At 42.7% G+C, this 23,632-nt stretch overlaps 1 protein-coding gene across 2 annotated transcripts in view; it reads right to left on the bottom strand.

Annotated features, from left to right (window-relative positions):
• The window catches only part of SMS (spermine synthase), a 40,498-nt gene extending 19,099 nt beyond the window's left edge, over window positions 1–21,399 (bottom strand). The window contains exons 1-4 of one of the 2 annotated variants that reach the window (XM_066176942.1): window positions 21,289–21,399; window positions 7,939–8,059; window positions 837–930; window positions 85–149 (exon numbers count right to left, since the gene is read on the bottom strand). In XM_066176942.1, the coding sequence (XP_066033039.1) occupies window positions 85–149; window positions 837–930; window positions 7,939–8,059; window positions 21,289–21,340 (332 nt within the window). In that variant the 5' untranslated portion in view covers window positions 21,341–21,399. The remainder of the gene's footprint in view (window positions 1–84; window positions 150–836; window positions 931–7,938; window positions 8,060–21,288) is intronic. The other variant, XM_066176941.1, reaches the window with a different exon arrangement.
• Between the last annotated feature and the right edge of the window lie 2,233 nt (window positions 21,400–23,632).

Raw genomic sequence — 23,632 nt, 5'->3', positions numbered from 1 at the left:
CGCATTACAGCAAATCATAACTTGCTTATTATCTTTAGTAGCTATGCAGACAAGCCACATACAAAAGTAGAGGTACAAACTTACCGTTTCACCCTTTTTATGTTACCATGAAACAATTCTTTCATTCTTTCTTCTACTTTGTTTAGAAGCTGCAAAAAATAGCAAAGGAGAGGTAGAATTTGTAGATCAGCACTTAATGCAAAATACCTGTTAAATCAGTCTACCTGGAAGTCAATAAAACATAGCACCTGCTATGAAAAGGCTTTGAAATGTAACACAAGAAGCCCATGAGCTGGCCTCCCCAGCCTTGTTACTAGCAAGAATATGCACATTTCAGCAGTTGCCATTACTGCATTTAGCTGTTCTCCAGGACAACACAGCCAAAGAGGGAACATGAGAACCACTTAAAGTTCCTCCTACAGCAGTGGCCTTTTTCCCTGCAATATTCAATGCCTAGGGCCTTCATGCCAGGGAAGATGAAGTTCTTTTTTTCCATGGGGCAAAAGATTGAGTATGGAGGCTCCCCAACTCTCAGAAGAGAGAATACAAAGAAGTCTCACACTAATACACCAGCTTGCATACTGAGCATCTCATGTCCTCCCTCAGTGCCCTGGGTAGCTGAAGAGACCCAAGCCCACACCAAGGCTACTGTATCTTTACATCTTTTACAAAGAACACAAGGACCAGTACTTGCAAGAGAGTGTGTGCAATCATGCACTCATGTGTGTGCAACTTCAACAGGTGCTACTGTTCCTCATCTGTGAGCATCCAGACCTGAAAAAAAGGGGCTCCCCCATACAGTGAGGTAATCCTAGTAAAAGAAGCAACACTCGTACCTGATCAACTTCTTCTCTTCCTTTCATGTCATCACTGTAGCTCTGCAGATCCACCAGCACTAATCCATGAGGGTGAATTCTCAAATTGGCAAAACTACAACACACAGTGATGACAAATTTATTACCAAAAATCAGAGTAAGAAAAGAAAATCTAAAACAAGTTAGATTAAAATTCAGAATGAATATATTTTTCCCCAGCATCTGTAACTGTTGGCTGTGCCAGCTCAAGTCTTCCTCTGCAAGCCACAAAGAGCAAACAAAGCTGCAAGAACTTGCCTATCACTAAACAACTAATAAAACCAGTAGGAAGCAAGGCAGTGAAACAGGGTGTTTAAGCCATAACAACATTCAATGAGAATACAGGGCTTGCTAGTCTATAAGGCCTGCTGGAACAGGTGTATTTGTTTGGGTTTTTTAATTGAAAACAAGCTGTAAGAAAACAGCTGGACACTTTCCTTCCCCTATATTTTCCTTTTCACTTCTGGGGATGTGTCTCTTTTGTTTTCCAGGCAGGGTGGTTGGCGTTGGTGTGGGGTTTTTTGTTTGTTTGGGGTTTTTCGTTCTGGTGGGTTTTTTTATAGTAACTATTTGGACATACTGATCACATTCAGTGGGGAAAGACACATGAAAACAGTGTAGTAGAGGCAATATCCTTCCCATTCTAGGGAGGGGAAAAGACAAAAAAACAGAAAGGCTGCAAGGGGATTACATAAAGGAAGTAGAGAAAAAAAACATACACTGGAAAAAAAGCACAGAAGAGGGGATGGGAACAGGAAGAGCTGAATAAAGAAAGAAGGGTATTCAGGGATAGAAATGCACTAGCACAACACAGAAACCTCAGATAAAGCTGTATCATTCCCTGAATGCTCCATTCTTTGCCTGTCTGCTCTTATCATCCCACTTAGCCCCACAGGAAAACACAAACCAACTCTTGTTGTGACGAAGTTTATATGATCTTTCATCTCCCCATGACTCCCACCTTTTTTGTCTCTTCCAGAGCTCCTTTTGCAAACTGTCAGCCTCAACAGGAACACCACCTCCTCCATGGTGCTGGGACCTTCAGCCCCCAGCTGCAGTCAGAGATAAACCCTGACTGTTCTCTGTTATCTGAAGATAACTTCTGGTAGCAATCAAGTTACGAAACTGACTGAAGCAATTCAAGAATAAAAACACCTTGCTGGTCTCGGAACAGCAGTGATCTGCAGTTCTCACGCATTACTACTGTCACCCAGTTCTCTTCTGACGATGGGTTTAGACAGTTTGAGTCTTTGCTCAGGACTCTGCAGACAGGTCCTGCCCCCAGGAAGAAAAGGCAAGTTTCTATTTCCTACACACACGCAGAACCCACAGATCGTCACCGCCTCGGAGCAGCTCACCCTCCATGCCAGAGCTTCCCCACTAGGTGTCCTCCCACACAGGTTTTTGGTTACAGAACACAAAAGACTATCAGGATTCTGTCCACATGAGGGTTTGAGGTTTTTTTAAAAGGAAAGAAAGACAAAAGAGCAGAACTTAGATGGAAGTACTGGTCACTCCAGCAGGTTTTGGACATGACCATTCACAGTGAAAAGGGTAAAGTCCACAGGCCTTCACAGCTGTGGCATTACAGACAAATATGTACAAGCAGTTCATAAGAGATCTGTCATTTGTTTCCCTGAAAACTGGCACGGTGTCAAATATTTTCACTGTTAGAAAAACTTTTTATCAGTTTATTTCCATATTCTGGGAGTTGTTGGCACAAATAAGCAACAGATTGACTGCCCCATGACTCGTGTTCTTTTAAATTCTTTTAATTTCCTACAAGAATCATATAGCTGTCCTAAGATTTGACAGCTGACACCTTCACTTCCCTTGTGACTCCATGAGAGCCTCAGAAGGGGATGTTCCTGCTCCTGCTTTGAGGTGGGAGGCAAGAGGCAGAGAGGAGAGCAGCTCTGAAAATACAGTCACACAGCTTCAGATTTGTAAGTGATATGACAACATTAGAATACAGAGACAACAGCACTGCAGAACCAACCATTTCATCCAATTGTCCCCTCTGGCAGAATAGCAGGGTCCTGATGCCTGGGGCAAGGGGTAAGAGATAAAAAGCAGGCAGCAAGCCTGCAGGGGACAAAAATGGGATAAAAATTCAAGTTCCAAGTTTCTGGCTAATATTCTCAGCTAGTTTATGGTAAAAACAAAACAAATCCCACCTTGAATGAAATTCAAAATTCTCAACAATAATACAGGTTCAGGTTTGTTATACCTTCTATAAGTTGTCTGGATAGAAACAGACACCTAAAGTAAGCTAAAATGCCTATAAAGATTTAAGCAGACAGACAATAGTACAAGTGTACTCAAAAAAGCGAACAGTCCAGTATTAAGGCAGTAGTGGTAGGCCTAAGCTGAACTCACAAAAGAGTTACTAGCTTCAGTCAGCAAACAGCAAAGGCTGTGCTGGCTTTTGTCACTTTACATTTGTCTGCTTGGCAGAACATGTATGAACAAAGGTTTTTATCAGCAGCAGCTCTTCTAATATGTGGAAGAGGGTTCTTTAAAACAATGAGAATAGTTTCCATTTTCTACCTATGAAAATACAGGAAAAATTACTTTAGAACACAAATGAGAGAAGAAATCAAGTCTGCTTCAAAATTAGCCCCTCCTGTCTCATCTTTCTGAAAAATATAATACTTGTTTTAAGAAACAAGCCCCCTGCCACACTTTTGGTGTGTGCTTGCATGTAATTTCATAAAAGTAGCAAGGGGAAAAAAAGCAGCCCCCACTGTAAGAACACTCCACTTGTTGCTGCACCTGCGTATCTGTCACATCCTCCAAGGCAGCACTCAAGCTCTTTGTGCTTGTGTGCAAATAGGTGTCAGCTACAGAAAATTCTATTGAGTCCTGCACCTTAGCACCTGAACATCAGAAAACATCAAGGTGTCAACAAATAATTCCAAACTGCATAAATCAAAAAGTAACTGCTGAAAACAGAGTTAGGAAGCAGAGACCAATATATTCTAACCAAAAAATGTATCACACAACCTTAGTTACTTGTACTGCAGAGTATGAAACATTGTAATCCCACATACCCAAGAAATGATTTCCCAAACAACCACACACAGAGAATAAAGCTGGATAGACAGACAGGTACCCACAAACTCCTCTTTACCCAAAGTTTTTATCTGCTGACTAACTTTGAATCACTATAAAACAGAATATTTCAGGTAGTTCAAAAACAGCTTGTCACTATACACATACACCTGTCAAACTACTCAATGAGAGAATTAAAAAAATTGCTTATATTGGGAAAATGTAAAATTTTGAGAAATGGCATGACATTGTTTTAGTGAAACATACTCTTTTATAAAAGTGTTCTTCATCTTAATTACAAAGTACTTGAGGGATGTTAAGGAGCTAAGCAATCCCATTTCTTCATTATACCATTAGTCCAGTTCCGTTTTTACAAAATAAGAAAATTGAACCAATGAAAAGCTACCATGGTAGCTGTTGCTGATTCCTACCAACTGCTTCCTATTCTTCAGCCCATTTTTACACTCTGGGTCACTCCATAGGCAACTACAACACTTTAGCCTGAAACAAAGAGCTGAGGAATGTTCATCCTGCTCCTTTAAAAAACACTGTCTAGCATACACAGTGGTGAGCAAAAGACAAACAAAGAAAAAGAAGTAAACACACTCCCCTCTCCCTCCACAGTGTTAACATATTCATCAGCATCTTTGTGACATACAAACCAAATTCAACTGGGTAAAGTTCGCACTGCTGTGAACAGTGAAATCAAATGCCAGTAGGATTATACTTCTCTAAACAGTTCAGACACAAAGTTAAAAATGGATATGTGTATAGGGGAGGTCAAAGCTTTTAAAAAAGACACTCTTCTACTGTAGAAACAATGACTCAAGTTTTGGAGGTTTTTGAAGAACTTCAAGGTGGAACATGACAAAAGAAGGAGCATAGATGCACAAGGAAAAGTCTCATAGCTCTATGCAGTATAATAAAAGCCTACTCGCCCACAAGCAGTAATGAGACTAACAAAGTATTAATTGAAAAGATATCAATTTCCAAAGATTAGCTTCACTGATTTTTCTCCTTAACTTAGATGCAGTAACACTTCTCAGTCTGTTGAAATATACTGGGCACTATGACTCTGTACAAAGTCACATATACATTAAATAAGATAAAAGCTTCATATGTTTTAAACCTCCTTTTAACTGTTTAGTCCAAGATAGTGACATTTCAGTAAAAGCATGCTGCTTAATGTGACCCTACAAACCATTCTACAAAGAATCTAAAAACACACAGCTCAGAAAAGCAAGACTGCAGGGGCCTCAAAACTCAAGGCAGAGCTCCACTCCAGCACATGCTACTGGTTCCCCAAGCCATGTTTGGGCAAGGGGGCTAGCAAAGAGCAGAGAGGAATGCATCCATCCCCACCACTTCAGAGAACTTGAGTGGCTCAAGTGAGCCATTCCCTGCACCACTCCAGAGCCTTGTGTTGACAACCCGGTTAGTAAATGTCTACACTGAATCTACCTCAAATTAGGTTCTTTGTCAAAACAAACCACAAAGTAAATGGACCAGGTAGAGCTGCCACATTGACACTTGCTCGCTCAGCTTTGGACAAAAGAGAACAGGAATCTGTTGCTTTGGTAATGACAACAGGAAAGCATGTCTTAATCCCCAAATCAGCTCCAATTCACTCAACCAGCCCAGCCCTCCATGGGGCTGCTCACATGGCAGCTTTGTCAACAGCAGTGCCCACAGTTCCACAGACTGCAGCATGGGGTACCCTGCAGGCTGTGGGGGTTATCTCGGCAAACTCTGGAGTGTAGACACTGTTTAGAAACATATTACTATCTCATCTCAAATATTTTTCCCAGGGATTAGTACCCAGCTTGTTACATGAACTGCACATCTCTCTCTTGCAATGGCTCAGTCACCTTTGGCTGGCTGAAAACATGTTTGTGTGCACATGCTCACAAAGCCCTTAGAGCATCCACTCCGTCTCTCCCTTGTAGGAACTTGTGACAAGTTGCAGCCAGCCATCCTTACAACAACTGCTCATGACATACCTTCCCCTTCATCACAATTCTGTTTTTCCAAGTTTTACCACAAGCTGCAGCTGGAAATGAGGCACACTCCCTGAAAAAAGAGGAAAAATCTGCATGCCCTGGCTACTTTCTTCCTAGTTGTGCCAAGCAATATTTTTATGCTAACTAAAAACGTATGATACTTTAGGGCACTAAGATAAAGTGCAGACAAACTTGCTGGAATTAATTAAAATAAAGCCCATTTAGCCAGTATGAAATCCTGCATATGCTCATCAGTTCATTCTTACAACTTGTGAAATATGTTTGTTTTGCAAGGTTTTTTAACTGTCCAGTCTGTTAGGTTTTATGGCTTTACAACCTCATTGTTTAAGTTAACTGAAACTATATCAAACAAATACAAACTACACTAGCAGAAATATTCTGTTTAGGGCTACCTTCAAAAAAAAAAGTATTCAGGCTTTTTCTATAACCAGAGGAAACAAAACTGGTGAGGCTCCAAAACTCACAGTAAGTTCTCCTGTACACATGTTCAGTTGAGAGTGTAACAAGAGCAATCAAGCCAGGTATTTTAAAACTTAGGTTTTTTTAAGAACCTTTCTCAGAGATGCTTCCAGGTGCCAGTTCACTTATCTCCTGGAAAAGTTATGCAACAAAAGACTTTCCTAGGAAGTTCCTGGAACACATCAAGAGACGGGCAATTTAACTCTGAAACTGCTCCTTTAGAAGAGGCTGTCATCTTAAGGGGAATGATCAGATGAAGTCACAAAAAGAAAACCCAATTTGAGAATTTGTATGTCATGTCTCTCTAAAACTCAAGGAAATGCAAGAAAGCAACATGAGGCCATGTAATCAAATATAACCAACCTTTTAACTTTTAGGTATATTATCTTTCAATTCTACGGAGTTTCTAGAACCTTGATATTATCTTTTTATGAGAATTATAAGAAAGCTTAACACAATAGAAAGGAAGGATAGAACCAGAGTAGAAAATTACTTCACTATCTTTTCTGCAACTCAGAGACAAAAGGTTACGAGAACTGCAATGTTGATCAAATTATTCAGGAAGAATAAAAAAAAGCACATGTAACTAAAGACAGACTAAACAAGGCTGTACAAAAGCAAGATACAACTAACAGTTTTTTCTAGGCACATCAACTATAAAAACCAAATAATTTTGAGCAGAAAAAGCCAGTGCCACATTTGAAAAGCTAACTGAAATATACTAAAAACTCCACAGAGCACAATTGAGAATGATAAACATAGAAATACCCATATTCACTTACTTGTTACCTCAGTTTGGATCCCAAAACCCCCCCCAAAAATTCCAATCAAACAAACCACCAAACATAACAAATCCAACCAGCAAAAACCAAGCAACTTCAAAGCAGCAACTGCCACAATTATGTCAAGAACAGGTAACTGAATAACCATAAAGAAATGAAGTGCAATAAAATCATAGTAGTTACTTATAAAATGGACCAGATTAATGTATACCATAATCAACTAAACCCTCACACTGTGAAGCAGCATCAGGAAATAAAGTGAATGCAGTTTAGTTTAACAGTTTGTGCCAGCAGACTGAGCTTTTGTTTCACTAATGACACCAACCACCCTTATCATGCTGTTAATTACTTCAGAAGCTGCTTGAGAATTTGAAGCATATAAGGGCATGTAAATACAGACAGACAAAGCCCTCATTGTTCACATGCTAAGGTTAGACTCCAACATGTTTAGACATTTAATGGTCAGAAAAATGACAAATACATTGAACTGACTTGAGCTGTCCTGCATCTGGAAGGACTACTGCTGAGACCAAGGCACCATTCTATGGTACAGACCAGACTGACCAGTTAACTGACCAGTTAACTTTCTGATATCCAAACTGCAAGATGACATAGTCCAGATTAGAAACAACATTCTGCTTCATCATAACTACTTCATATACAAGGCTGATAAAAGGAAAGGTTGCCCTGTCAACAGTACAGGAGGTCCAAGAGAGGGAGAAAAATATTTTAAGGAAGAACAGTGGAGACAAAAGAAAATCCACTCACCTGCCATTTTTTTTGATGTAGGTTACTAAATAACCATGGTCTTCCCAGTTATGAACTGTTTCTGTCATTCCCTGCTCCTGAAAAATGGGCTGTAGAGCTTTAAGAACGGCATTACAATCAGCTGCAAGATGAAGACAGAAAAAATAATCAGTGAGGATTTTCCACTCAAGTTACTTCTGCCTTTTCTTTTAGAGGCTGGCAAGTTTTTCCTGGCAGCCTGTATTAATTTTTCTTTAAGTACCAATTTAACACTTTCATGTATCCTCTCTTCTGCCCATCCTCATCTCCCCAGACACATTCCTCAATGCATGGGTATCCAAATAACTTTCTCTTAAATCAGTTTTCACACCTGAGCAAAAATGGTTATCATTATGGATGTTATGAGAGTATTTTTATTACAGCTACTATTGATCATATACTGTATCACAATCCACACAAGTCTTTACTCACATAATTACTTTTAAAATCACTTAACACACAAACAACAATCCCAAAAAAATGCACGGCACTGACAAGAAACCTCAAAAAGTGTTAAGCTGTAATACTGGATAACAGGAAAGGCATTGAAGACTAACCTATTCACTCTAACCCTTCACAAGCATCCTTTTTTCTAACATCCAGGCCAGAGCAAGTCACCAGTTGAAATATTCACAATATTATGGAAAAGATCTCTCAGAAGAGCACACAAAAACTCACTTGGAAATAACTGACATCACTCTGGTAAAACTACCTTCAAAAGCAAGAAGATCATTGTCCATAAAGGTATTCCTTCAGTCAGAATGTGCTAAGTTCAGAAGTCTCAAGTTTGCTGTAGTTTTTTTGTGGGGGTTGTTACCCACAACATAGCTTTAATGAACAATTTTAGTTTCTTCAAAGAGGTGTCACAAAAACAAGTTGCAAGTTTTGCCCGTTTATTTTGGAGTTGATGAGGAGAATTAGCGGAGGATGCTCCTAAAACCGCAGTTAGTAGAACAGGAACAAAACTGGAAAGATGATCACACCAGTGTCAGTGAGGAGACCTAACAAAATATTCATCTACAGGCTGTCTCTGTAAGGCAAGCAGCATCACTTCCAGTCCACAAAACACAGAATTTTTGCACGACATGTCACGGTCATGCAATATGGCAACAATGTAACCAGGATTCAGGGTCTCTACCAGAGAAATCACCTGACACGGACACAGTATGGAAGCACAGTTTACAACCAAAGGCTTCAGACACAATTTTCCCCATCGTGACTTTCTTAAAGAGTTATTCCCAAGGTACTTACTTTGTTCTACCCCACTCTCAAAATGCATACGCATTGGAAACCAGTAAAGGTAGCCTGCAGACATAATCAGCAATAGTTTCCAGGATAAAAAGGAGTTGTACAAGCTACAAAGAACTTAAAAAAAGATCCATACCAAATAAATCAAAGTTCATCAGTCATCTCTATCCAACACCACAGTAGGCTAAGCTAAAAATCTGACTGCGTGAAACTTATGTTGGTCCATCTATAAACCCCAGACTTGAATTACCCCTGAATGTTTCAGCCAGACAGACTGAAGTAACTGATACAGTATTTACTTTTCTTCAAACACGAAGTCAAGAGCAAGCCAATTCCCCAGTAGCCAAGGATATTTAATAAAAGTTGGAAGTCTTTGCTTATTGCTCATACTATCTGATGTTGATGTATATTCTGAGATAGATTTATTTTTCACCTTCTACATCTCACTCATTAACTCCATGTTGAAAACTAAACGCAAATAGAACAAACAAAACTATATTCTGTTAGACCACAGTGAATTATTTAACTCTCCTTCTTAGTCAGGAGCACCACTGATTAAACACCACAGTCTACTACCACCATGAAACATCTTCCTTCCCCTATCTTCCTGTAATAATCTGCATCATCTGTGCCAGTAAGATTTCAGACTTCTTACCCAGTGTCAGGTTCTACCATGGCACAGGCAATAATTAAGGCTCAGAGAGCACAGCTTGCCTGCCCAGTAACCATGGTTACAGTAGTAATAAGTGGGCAAGCAATCAAACCAACATGTTTTCCAGACATCAAAAGAATAGATAAATGGGGCCATAACTATGAGCCACAGCTCTTAAACTGGTCCTAACCTCTGCAGTCTTGCACTGGGGAAGGGAACTTTGCAATGCTCACTTCAAATTTGCAGCTTCTGGCAGCCACCAGCCCTCTCTGAGGAAGGTAAGAGCAGCTGCTCCAATGCCAGTACATTCACAAAGAATTTTGGTCACTTCTGACATGTGGTTCCCACTTTCTCAGTAGCATTTGCTTCCCTGCCTTACTCCTTTACCTTCTCCATCATTTCAAGAACAAATGCCCATGTCCATCCTTTACTTCTGAAATCACTCCCACAGAAACATTAAAGAACTCTGCTTCCTAATGCATCCCATACCCTTCCAGGGCCAAGAGTAAAATGACATGAAACCAAAGTTGAACTGGTGTCCAATCAACTCCCAAAGCACTTCACTTCTGCAGCTGCTGCAAGAGAGCAGCAAGATGGTGAACACACTGAAAGAACTGAAGTACTCATACCACATTTAGCCTGTTTTCAACAGCTTTAAGGAATCCTGCTAGGTGCATCTTGGCAGACACTGCAGGACAAATCATCACTAATATTCTTCTGCTCCATGGACATACCAACCCCTCACATACAGCTCATCACTCACCTGCAGAGGTCTTTGCTAAGAACCTAGGGACAAGCTTGATTAGCCCCTCCCTATTATGCTATTAACTTTAGGAAATTAAAACAACATGCTCTTTCACCAGGTATCCTTTGAGTTATACCACACAAGATATGCCTTGGAGGGCTAATTAATTCTCCCAAGTTGGAGATTCCTTTATAAAATGTCTGAGGCATAAGTGGTTGCTTGAAGGCACCAGGAAGTTCCAGCAATCTCAGGATCTCTCACTCAAATCCACCTCACTCCAAGCTCAGATATGCTCTTATCAAGCACTGATAAGCAAATAGGACAATAGTGATTAAAACATTAGGAACACCTTTGAATCTACATCTAAATGTTTATTCAAGTAGTCATTACTTTTTTTTTGGTTATTCAGGAACAAAAGAAACAAACTCAGGATACCAAGTATAAAACACTGGTTTAGGTATTTGATAATTATTTGCCAGAAGGAATGAAAAATGCCCAGAGTTTCAACTTTGGAAAACAGGAATAAACCCCACTGTATACAGGATCTGAAATACAAGTATTTTTCAGGAGAGCTAATGCCCAGTTTAGCCGGAACATTTTTGAACCCCAGCACGCCTGAAGAGAAGACCTGCAGCAGTAGCAGATGCTCCTCTGACTTTGACAGCAATGTGTGAACATGAGAGCAAAGTCCAGAGTCACCATAAGTATCAAGCCTGGCCTCATGCACAACACTGGCTAGTTCCAGCCTGATACCTGAGCTCAGTGTTGGAGTAAACTGTGACTGAGCCAGAATAGCTCTAAAAATATTCTGGCTTAAGGCTTCTTCATGCCCTATGATTAACAAAATTTCAGTAAGCCATGGGAATAGCATAATTTTCATTCGTAAATATTCACTACATTTACAACTTCAAATTTTTCTTACCCTGATTTTCAATCATTTCTTCTAACAAGTGAGAATAGAGCATAACCAAAACAATAGAACACATCAAAGCACTCATATATGATTCTGCATCTGATGAATTTTCCCTTGGTAGCTAAATAATCAATAGAGAAAGGTGAAGAAAACAAATTAAGTGGTTCATTAAGAATACATTTAAGAGTTAGCAAATGTAAAGAATCAAGATGCACAATGTGCTAATAGTAAACAGGAACCTGATTTGCTGGCATATTGTTTCAATTCAGAGCTGTTTTGGTTGTATCAATGTAACAAATCCTTGTGTTTTGCAAGTCTGATATCCTTGCATACAGGCACTCTACCTACCTATCAACTCCAATTCTTCAAAAATCTCACAGGAAAGGAAATACAGAGACAGGGTGGGAGGGCACCACACACAAGCGATGGAGGGAACACACCTGACAAGAGATTCATTTCTAGGCAGCTGAGGTCCAGGGGCAGTTCAAGAAGAGCAGCAGGAGGGGTGCCTTCAACCTGCTACAGCTGCACACCTGACTGCCCTGGCACTGAGTCCACCACAGTCAAACTGGTGGCCCCCTCCACCACCACTTCCTTACTGGAAACTGCCCTCAGGCTTGAAGGTGTAGAGGGACTCTCTTATACACCTTAATTATTCCAAGGCATCTTTCCAATGCCAATATTGTATCTCAATCTTAACCATGAAAATACTGTAGAATTAAGGTGTGCAGCAGGAATGTTTAGTGAGCAAATTTTTCATAAACTTTAAAAATCCAGAGCCAAGAGGAAGCTTCAGGTGCCCATGTATTCTCCATGCTCTAGATTACCTTTAGTGCTTGGAAAAAAATTAAAAATGAAAAGCTAAAAGTCACTACAGTTTATGGAAAGTCAACAGTTGCCTCCTCCTCTTAAGTCCCCCTTTCCACTATACATGAGAGGATAGATAATACAGTAAGTACATAATAGTTTGCAGATAACTTGCTATCACTTAGTCATCAACTCCTGCATAGCAATCATTTTCTAAGAACTAGAAAATTTAAGAATTGTACTTCTTTTATCCTAGTAAAAACAATCTGCCTGCATGGAAAATGAGTGAGCAGAGCACACTGGTGTTTAAAACAGACTGTCTAGAGAAGTTTATGCAGCAGTATCACAGGCTCAACTGAAGTCAGAATGCCAACAGTCCCCTCCGCTGAGCCTTGTCCTCCAGCAACAAAATAACCCCACACCTCACAAGAATGAAAGTACCCCCTCCAAACACACTCCAAGAGCCTTGCTTTCGTAACTGCCCACAACAAAGCACGTAGCTTTTTCCTGACATGTTAATGGTGCAAATGAACAACAACTGGCTTCAGCAACATAGACCTTCTGGGTATTAAGTTTCAAAGTCTCTCATCAGAAGACACACACAGGAAAAATCCTTTGTTTTGTCCTTGCCAGCTCTGCAAAAGAAGAAAACAGCAGGAAGAAGAAAATTATACTAAACTTACTCCTTTCAACCAATTTGCACCCATGAGGACCATCCTGATTATGCTGACTTAAGACACAGAAGTCAACAAATCATGTATGGCATGAGGCTTAAGGAGGCAGCAGGTGGAAACAGTCGTCTACTACTCATTCAACCACGATAAAACAGATCAAGTTTCCTAATACACTTACCTTATTGCATTATGTACTGCACAAGGTTAAGAGTAGAAGGCTGCTTTTTCCAAAGGCTTCCACAGAACACCTCCCACACTCCTATTTTTAAGGATTTCCAGCTCCATACTGAATACAGGCAAATCCAGCTACACCGTGTCACATCAGCAGGGCATGAACCTTCTGGCACTCCCCTGTGATCACCACAGCCAATGGGAGACACTCTGTGCATCCAAGTGTCCTTTAGGAAATTGTGGGTAAAACAACCATGATCAGAATGAGCCCTCAAGGTATAACAACACCCTGCCACAAAAAGGAGAATTCAATTCTCTCTCCTCCCCTGCACTACTACCACCTTTGTATTTGCTCCCTAATCACTTTCAAGGGAGAATTCCACAGAGGATCTCAAGTTTTCAGCAAATATAGGTCTAGGAGATCCATCCACTTCCATAATGGAATAAATGTGCTAAAAGTAAGTTATTCCTTCACCCTTCCTCTACTTTATTCGTTGTATTAGGGCAATGAAAAATCTAATTTACTGCACAAATACAGGGACCTCTGCTTGTGGATTCATCAGTTTTCTGAAGGCTCACTCCCAATGATTCCTGCAGGAATCATGTATTCAGGAAAATTAAAAAGAATCCACCACAGAAACCCGTGAGAGGGGTTTTCCTTTGTTAGCTTTTGGCAAAATTTTAGAAGACCATCATTGATGCTGGAAGCACATTAGGAACCATATTTTCAATCACTATGAGAGTCTCCCCCATTCATTCTGAGATTCACAAATTATTTCTTCCTCTATTTTTAATATATACTTCAAAAGTATTTTCCTATACCTGGCATCTAATTGTAGCTAGTAAAGACATGGCATCCTACTACAGTAAACTTTTTAAATGCTATCTTCTGGAAATGTGCACAACAGATCACAAAGCAACTCCGTGGTAACCCCAAGGAAAACCCAAACCAACTTAGGCCTCCACTTGAGCCTTAGTATCAACAAATGTAATTTCAATGCCTTAAACTTCATTTGTCTCCCAGTAACACACAACTGAAGCCCACCAGCTGGCATACAAAGACAGTTCACATTTTAAACCTTAGCATCTCTTGAAATACCTGTAGCCTTTCCACACAAAAAAAAAGCCGTAGAGAAGAAAACACACTTGGTAACAGAACTTCTTCAGCTTGTCCAAATAGTATCAGCTCTTCTGGTCACTAAAGTGGCATCTTTCAAGTCACTTTAATCACCCATGACCTGACCATCTTCTAGAAAAATATTAAGCATAGTATTTGTCCTCTGTACCTTCCGCTCCCTTCAAGGATTTTGATATTTAAGAGGCATAGTCACAGAAAAGTATCTGAAATGGGAAACACTGATGTGTCAAAACCAGTCTTAATTTCCTGCAAGAATTTGCTCTACAGCCTCAAACCAGAGCCTCACAAAAACCAGCTCCCACACTGTTAGCCTCCACCTTTGCAGGTGACAGTTCCTTCATGTCTGAGCAAGCAGCCATTGAGAACTTGACATCATGCTGGAGAATCAGATAATTATATTTTCAGAGTTCCAGTCATAAAGCATTTTAATCTTCAAAACCAGAAACCAACAAAAGCAGGGAATGAGTTCAAAACAGTCCTTACTGCTAAAAATGGAAAGCTATTAATACCTGTATTAACACCTCCTGACAAGCCCCATTTGTTCCCTGACACTCAGCAGGCCAGTTCCCAGTCCAGGCCTGCCAGAACTAGACCGTGGAGACCTGCAGGGCTCAGCTCACAACAGCCCAGACAAAGCCCACACTGCTCATGGAGGCTGCTAAGGAAACAACCAAAACAGACCCATTCCTCAACTGCAGTAGCAAACACACCTTTAGCCAAGGTTGATAACACAGCTGTGAGCTCCAGAGACATTTGAGTCTCATTTAATTCTTATTTACATGGTCTTCACATACAGATCATGGCTAAGGAGTCAGCAAATTTTGTTCACATACCATAAATCAATAAGGCAAGGAGATAAGCCTATTATCTGCACGTTATCACTGCAATCAGATGTTTCAGCAGTTCAGACAATCCAGTGCTTGACAGAACCAGTCAAATTCAGCTACAAGGATCAGAGATACCATTCCCTCAAGAAGTTCAAATATACTTAAACGTGTTTTTACAGCTAACTGCAGCCAGCTCCAACCACAAAAGCAAAATCTGTCTCACAAGAACAAAGCCATAGCACCTCTAGTACATCAGGCAACAAAAGCCACCAGAGAACATTAAAATGAAAAGTAATTTTCTACATAGGTAAGTGCAAATCTTCTATTGATGAGTTTCATTTATAATCTTAGGCTTCAGCTAATACTGAACTTGACATCTTCTCGCTCCTTCAAACACAAGATTGACTTGCTTGAGAAAGAAACCACAACTTTTCGAGAAAAATAAAGTTTTCAATGCCAGTCATCCCCCCCTGCATTCTTTACTATTTCCACACTTACTATGGGATGAACAATGATTCAACATCTAGAACTGCTGATTATCTGCTAAATAAACCAAACCAGCACCAGTTCCAAATTGTCTTTACTACAGCTAGATATAGTTCAAAACACACAAGCAAACTGAACTCCTGCAGCAGTTTTCCTGGTAGAAATAAGGATAGAGATTTCAGAAATGGTAGCAAGAAAGAGCCAATAAAGCACACCCCACCCCCCCAACATTTAGCTCCCTTAAATGCTCCTCTTCCTGGGAAATAACCCTTTCAGAAAGCCATTTTCTTAATTAGTTCTTAAAGAAAGGAAACAAAAAAAGCTTGTCAAGTCTTTCCCCCCTTCAAAAGTTTAGATCAGCACAGCCAAAAATAAGCACATAAAACTTAAGTACTGCTCCATGAAGAACCTTAAGACTTCCAATTCAAACAAAGACAAGAATTAAATTATTTGAACTGCATTCAGTTCAAATATTTAACAATTTAATAGCCTAAGTAAAAATTTCAATACTGAAAGATTATTTAGGAGTAACTCAGAACACCTGATAGTTAAGATTTTTTTCCTCCCTGCAGTGTTAGAACTGAGCAGTGGAACCAACCTTGCAGACAGAAAGAAAGAGGATGCTCAGCCCACAAAAGGTCATTCCCTTCTATATTCTTGAAAACATTAATTTGAGGAAAACCAGATCACGTGCACACATATGTTCACTTAAAATTTTTCTTAAAAATTTAAGCATTGCCCTACCTGCACTCACTCCAACCCCAGCAATCCCAGAGTATGTAATTCATCCAAGAGCTTCCTAAGCATTTGTTTTAGTAACTGTGCCAGCTCAGGTAATCATTGCTCTCCTCCACCTCCATCTGTGCCCTGGCCCTGAGTATTATGGGCACAACTGTTTGTGCCACTGTACCACGAACTATATATAATCTCCCCAGCAATAACCCCAAACAGCAAACATGGAGAAATTCAAACTGATTTCCAACTAATCTGCCTTTCAAAGCAACTTTCTGAAGCAAAGAACCCAAATCTCACAAGGGTCTTTTCCCACCCTTAGAGAAACCTGAAGAACATAAATCAGTTCAATACTCAACAACCAAGAAGACTAAGCTTAGTTGACACATCCATGGAAAAACTCCCACATGCAAGCAGATTTACAACATACAGTAAAACCTAAAATCAACTCTGTACAGGTACAAGGCATCAAATATCTCTATACTTCCATAATAAAGTCCTCAAACTAATTAACATGTGTCATCTCAAATTCAGCTCTTCTGACTAAAAAAAAGACGCAAATAAAGCTTTCTATGCCCCAATTAAAGAAGGCCAGCAAGCAGGGTCCATTTTTATAAATGTTGAAGTAGTCTTCTTGTATTTTAGGATAGGGAACACTATGCTGTTTGCCTGCTAAAGCTGTCTGTTTATCTCCAGGGTCACAGATAAGCAAAATATTTCTGTTGAAAGGGCTGAGCTCTAGAGTTTCTAATTTAATCAGCTCTTGAGAAGACCATCGCTGAAAGTCAGGCTATGCTATCCAGCTACCAGAGTTTCACCCCTGCTTATATTTAACTGACTATTATTATTCCTAAGAAACTAATGAGATGCCTAATTAGAGGAAATAGTTTTAAGGACAGGCAAAGGGGTCTTTTTTTTGACTAGTATACAGATTTTTGCAGTACATGAAAAAATGTATTGAAAAATTTGAATAAACTGGCAGCTTTTAGCAGAAGTACATGGCTTTAATCATCTCATGCAACCCCACTCCCAAGGCAGCACTGTGTTCCCCCATCTCAGACCAGTACAAGAAGACCTGTTTTCACTAACTCCCCAGACCCATGTTTTCATTGACTTGCAGGCATTTCCAACAACCTCATGGAAGAGATGACTGCAAACACAAAGAAACAGCTACATAAGAGTTATCATTCTCAAGATCCTTGCTGAGTACATCTGAGTCCTGAAGAATGTACAGGACAAGCCCCACACTCCAAAACTCCAAGGCAACAGGACTGCCTGAAGGAACCGGGACTGTTATTGGAAGGGTTTGTAACGTGCCAGGCAAGTCAGCCAGCAAGAACAACCCACCAGAATCCACCACTCTGCAGCACAAGCAGTTGCTAATAGCTGCACAAGTATTAACACATGACAAAATCCCATCTCCCTCATGCAGAGCTGTGTCCTGTGGATCTTTTCCCTGCCAGCAACAAAGACAGCCTCCATCCTTTACTCAGAGAACCTTGATAACGACAAGTCCCACATACCAGAGAACAAAGTAATAAACAGATCCCAGAGAACTATTAACATCTCAGCCTCTATAATCATCTTCAGTCTTGATGTTAGACAATTACAATGATGCCTTTGGATGGCTGCTGTGTTAAAGGTGATTATTTCAGTCATGTATAATGACTCAGACCAAGCATATTCTTAAAAAAACCCCAACATTACCACATACAGTTACTGCAAGATGCATTGCAATAAAACAAACTATTGTACAACCTTCCTACAAAGCACAGATGCCATTAATCTGGACTTCTGTAAAGCCTTTAACACAATCCCCACAACATCCATCTTTCTAAACTGGCAAGAGCTGGACTCAGTGGGTGAACAGTTTAGTAGACAAGGAAGTGGTTGGATGGTCACATCCAGAGGGTCGTGGTCAGTGGCTCAGAGTTCCAATGGGCACCAGTAACAAGAGGTGCCCCTCAGGGGTACATACTGGGACCAGTTATTTAATATCTTCATCAACAACACAGACAAGGGGATCAGTTGCAGATGGCACCAAGCCGAGTGATGTGGTTGCCACACCTGAAGGATGGGATGGCATCCAAGGGTATCTGGACAAGCTTGAAAAGCGGTTCATAAGGTTTAACAAGTGCAAGGGGCTGCACTCAAGTCTGGGAAACTCCTTGTATCAGCAAAGTCTAGGAATGACCAGGTCAAGAGCAGCCCTGCCTAGAAGGCCTTGGGGGTGCTGGTGGGTGAGAGGCTGGACAAGACCCAGCATCAGGCATTTGCAGCCCAAAAAAACCCACAGGGTCCTGGGCTGCATCCAAAATATCGAGGGCAGAAGGGTGAGGAAGGCGATTCTGTCCCTCTGCTCTGGTGAGCCCCACCTGCAGTGCTGCCTCCAGCCCTGGGGTCCCAGCACAGGAGGGACATGGACCTGTTAGAGCAAGTCCAGAGGAGGCCACCAAGATGATCAGAGAGATGGAGAATCTCTCCTACAAGGAAAGGCTGAGAGAATTGGGATTGTTCAGTCTGGAAAAGAGAAGGCTTTGAAGTGACCTAATCACAGCTTTCCAGTACCTGAAGGGAACTTAAAAGAAAGCTGGAGAGAGACTTCAGAAGAGCCTGGAGTGACAAGGGGGAACGGCTTAAAACTGAAAGAGAGCAGGGTTTGGTTAGATGTTAGCAAAAAACTCTTTACGGTGAGGGTGATGAAGCACTGAGAGAGACTGCCCAGAGAAGCTGTGGATACCACATCCCTGAAGGTGTTCAAGGCCAGGCTGGATGGGGTTCACTGCAACCTGACCTAGCCCAAGGTGTAGCTGCCCATGGCAGGGAGGCTGGAAGAAGAGAACCCTTAAGGTCCCCTTTAACCCATCTGTATTAGGTTGGCAACTGTTGTTAGATTAATACCTGTATAAAAATACACATTTGTCAAAAACAAGGACATGTTTAATATTTTGAGGAACAAGGAGTGTGCATTTACTAAGTTTACAGATTCTGCCTTCTCCAGAATGATGAAAGATGCAACAGCTTTAGCTGAGACCTAGAAACAACACGTTATCCTCACAAGATCTGAGGGTCACACATGTAATTTTACTAAATGCTATTTCATGGTATTCCAGACCATTCAGAAGTCTAACTGTCCACCTAAACTGGAGACAAAAAACACAGTTGACAATCTATGATTAAGCTATAAGGTTTAATTCTTGTAGCACAAACTACACATGCACATTCATCAATTTTTTTCGATTTAGATGACTCTTTGTGCTTTAGACCATAAATACTAGATGAGAGGTAAAACTCCACATAAAAAGTACAAACCAACTACTGAGCTGTCACAGCTGAAAGAAAGTTCTTCATATCACACTGAAGATGTCTGCTTTGCTGAGACGAACATAAGAAGGGAAAAATGGTTCTTCCTTCCTTTGATCTACACAGCAACACTTCCACAGTGGGTCCCTCAAACCCATCCCCGATTGGGTACACCCATCTTGGTCAGAGAAAGATGCAAACACTGTCCTCAAAAGTAAAGGCAAATGGAAAAGTCTACCTAAAATCAAAGCAATAGTTAAGATCCTTACCACGTGCTTTAATTAACATTCTCTAATTATAAAAGCATTGCTTTTTATATCATGGCAATATGTCTACTTTATGCCTGGAAATTTTGACCCTTCTGCAGAAGCCAGTCACTGTTGTAACTCTTGAACCCATGAGAGTTCAGGGAACTACAGAGGCCAAGAAGTCACTGTGGGGGGAGATTGGTTTCTATGAAACTACTTTTTACACTAGTCTAGCTTACCAGTTCTGCTCATACTAGATTAGTCAAGCACAAGGTGCAAGGAAAATAGCAGGACTATTTCACTCACCTTCAGGTCACCATTAGAGTGGCTAACCTGGTCTGAAAAAAACTCAGTGTAAAAGGGAAACTGATAGATTTCCGCTGTGAAACCCAGAGCACACCAGCCTTGGCGAACACCCGCAGTAACACCTTCCCCTCCCTGCTCCCGGCTCTCTGAAGCGCACATGCAGCAATGCCACAAAGGGCACAGCTCGCAGCAAAGCCCCTGTAGTCAGGAACCCCCTTCTCAAACCAAGCTTTTAACAGATTTTGTCTGCAGATGCAGAGAAGTGGTTTCACACCAAACCGGGCAGGAGAAAGGGGCTCGACAGAGGAGGCCAGGCGGGCCCCAGGAGCGGGAAGGCCACACCGAGCCCGCGGCCTGGCTCAGCACTCGGCGAGGCGCTTTGGCGCCCACGGCAGCTCCCCCCTTCCCCCATCAAACCTTTCCACCCGGCTCGGCCGCCGGGAAACGTACTTGTCGCCGCGGCTCCCGAACGTGCCCCTTGCAGATACCCGCGGGGTCAGGCCCTGCCACAGCCCGGCGCCCCAGGCCCGCACCCGGTCCGAGCCACACCGCAGTGAGCCCGCACTCCGCGCCGCAGCCGCGCCTCGCCCGGGGCAGCCGCCAGCCCGGTTCGTCGCACCCGCTTCAAGCGCGGCGCAGCCGCAGCGCCGGGGCGGCCGCGGGGCTGCCCGGGCCCGACCGCTCACCCACAGCCAGGCTCTCCTTCCCTTCTCCCCCGGCCCTGCGGTCCGGCATCTCCCGTCCCAGCGGGGAAAGCGCGCCCTGGGGCCGCTCGGAGCCGCCGCGACCCCCGGGCCGGGGGAACCGCACGTCCGACCCGGCCCGGCCCGTTCCGTTCCCCCCGGGCGGGGCAGCCCCCGCCGCGGCGGGCTCTGGGCAGGAGGCCGCAGCGGGCCGCCCGCCTGCCCAGGGACAGCACCGGGTACCGGGGGCAAACACGGGCCGGCGGGAACGTGGGGAAAGGGCCGGCGGGGGAGGCGGCACCCGCGGGGCCTCATCCTCAGCGGCCCCGGTGAGACACCGACACGGGGCGGGGGGGGAAGGTGCGCGCCCCCCCCCCCGCCGTCTTCTAGGCCGGTTACCTGTGGCGCCGAGCAGGAAGTCCAGGGTGCTGTGCCGCGCTGCTGCTGCCATAGTGAGGTAGAGCCCTGTGCCATGCCTGGAGCGGCGGCGGCGGCGCGGCCCGAGCGGCGGAGCGGCCCTATATGCGCGGGGCTGCGGCGGCGCCGCGGGGGGAGCGCGGCGGGGCGGGGCCGGGGCGGGCCGGGGAAGCGGCGGGCCCCGGGACCCCGCTCGGCGGGTCGGAGCGCCCTGCGGAGCGCTGGGGGGCGGCTCGCCCGCACCCACCCCCTGAAATCCCCTAATGCGAGGCCTCGGAGCGGTCCCGGCGGCAGCAGCGATGGGGCTGCTGTGTGTCACCTGCTGCCCCGGGAGGGGGCCCGCTGTCCTTCCGGCAGAGGGACCACCACCGCCAGGGAATCTTTCAAGCCTTTTGTTTAAAGCCTTTTTTATTCATAACGAGTAACTGTAAAACAGCCTACTGAAGCCACAAATTACATTAATCACGTACAATTACGAGCCCAGAAAAACAGTATCCTGGAGTAGTTAGCTAAAGGACTGATCACAGAATCACATCATAGAATCAATTATGTTGGCAAAGGCCTCTGAGATCATCGAATCTAATCCGTGACCGACCGACCGTGTCAACTAGACCATGACATTGAGGGCCACATCCAGTCTTTCTTTAAAAACACCCAGGGATGGTAACTCCACCACCCCTCTGGGCAGCCCATTCCATTAAGCTTTCTGTGAAGAAATTCCTCCTAATGTCCAACCTAAATCTCCCCAGGTGCACCTTAAGACTGTGTCCTCTCACCCTGTCCCAGGCTGCCCTGGCAGAAGAGAGCGGCCTCATCTGTCTACAGCCTCCTTTCAAGGAACTGTAGAGAGCGTAAGGTCACCTCTGTCTCCTTTTCTCCAGGCCAAACAACCCCAGCTTCCTCTGCTGTTCCTCATCAGACCCGTGCTCCAGACCCTTCCCCAGCTCCGTTGTCCTTCTCTGGACATGCTCCAGCCCCTCAATGTCCTCCCTGAAACGAGGGGCCCAGAACTGGACACGACTCCAGGTGTGGCCTCACCAGTGCTGAGAACAGGGGAAGATGTTTGGCTGTGTCAGTTACTAGGAGCTTTGCCAGCTGGCAAATTTAATTTTATTGCATGAATGAGAGTGGATTTGCACAATGCCATGGCATCAATGGTTTCACATGATTCCACAATTAAATGAAGAGATTTACAGGTAATTGTTAGTGTGTAATCTAATGTGCTACCGTGATTATTTCCATAACTTTCAATGAGGTTTTTTTCAGGGCAAACTTACAGTATCTTTGTTTTGAGCGGCTGTAGTTCCACACAGGCACCCTAAGCAAAGCAGAAACATTCATTGGAAATGTGCAAAAATCAGAAGATGCACAGACATCTGCCGGTCTGTAGTAACTATACTTTCTTCAGATGCTCTGCATTTGACATAGCTAATACATGAGAGGCTGGGGGGATTTTATGATTAATTAGCTAAAATATACAGCTTTGCAGGTTCCCTTCAATGTCTTTCATCCAATCCTGGATGTTATAGGGGATTACATAGTTCTGTTTGGGTGGCTTGTGTATCCTTGTTGCCATTCCATCAGGAATTCTGGTTTTTCTTAGTGCCATCTCTCTTTTTATGATTTTTTTTTAATTTAACCAAAATCAATGCTTCCTTGCTGCTGACTTCAATCTCTCTACATTTTTTTTTATTCCAGACATGCAACTGCCACAAGACAGCCAGTAAAATCCCTGCTCTTTAAAATCTCTTACACCTCTCACCTTTGCTTGTGGCTGCTGCAGGGGTTTCAGTTACCTCATTCCATAAACAAGCTCACTGGATTGATTTTTACTCTCTTCAGTGGGAGCAACACCTTGTGTTCTGTTCAACCTATTACATTGTCTTTCCGTTGGGGAATAATTGGAAAAAGATAATAGTGATGCTGCAACCTAAGTACCTTCAAATGCATTTGTTCATAAGTGCCAAGTGCCATGCTAAAGTATGCCCTTACACAAGAACAACTTCCCTGGATTTACAGGGGAAAAAAAAAAAAAAAGGAACATCAATATGTCATCCAAATCTTTTCCTGGCATTAGTTTTGCAATTTAAGGCCAACCATTTCAGACTGGCACTTACAGAAAGTTGAAACATCATCTTTTTAATTAAATTTGCCACGGAAAAAAGAACAGTGGTCTTACTGTGTCCTTTTTTATATGATGAGAATTTATGGTTTCACAGTGGGCTGAAGAGCTGAAAAGGCTAATGAATTATTACAAAGAACAGTATGAAGTCTTTCTTTCTTAAACTTTGACTTAAAGGACAGTTATTATCCATAAATGGCTTTT

The sequence above is a fragment of the Chamaea fasciata genome, unplaced genomic scaffold, assembly GCF_029207755.1.
Source record: "Chamaea fasciata isolate MVZ Bird 193981 ecotype frontalis unplaced genomic scaffold, bChaFas1.0.hap1 SCAF_2, whole genome shotgun sequence".
Lineage (NCBI taxonomy): Eukaryota > Metazoa > Chordata > Aves > Passeriformes > Sylviidae > Chamaea > Chamaea fasciata.
This window is presented reverse-complemented; position numbering and strand designations above follow the sequence as displayed.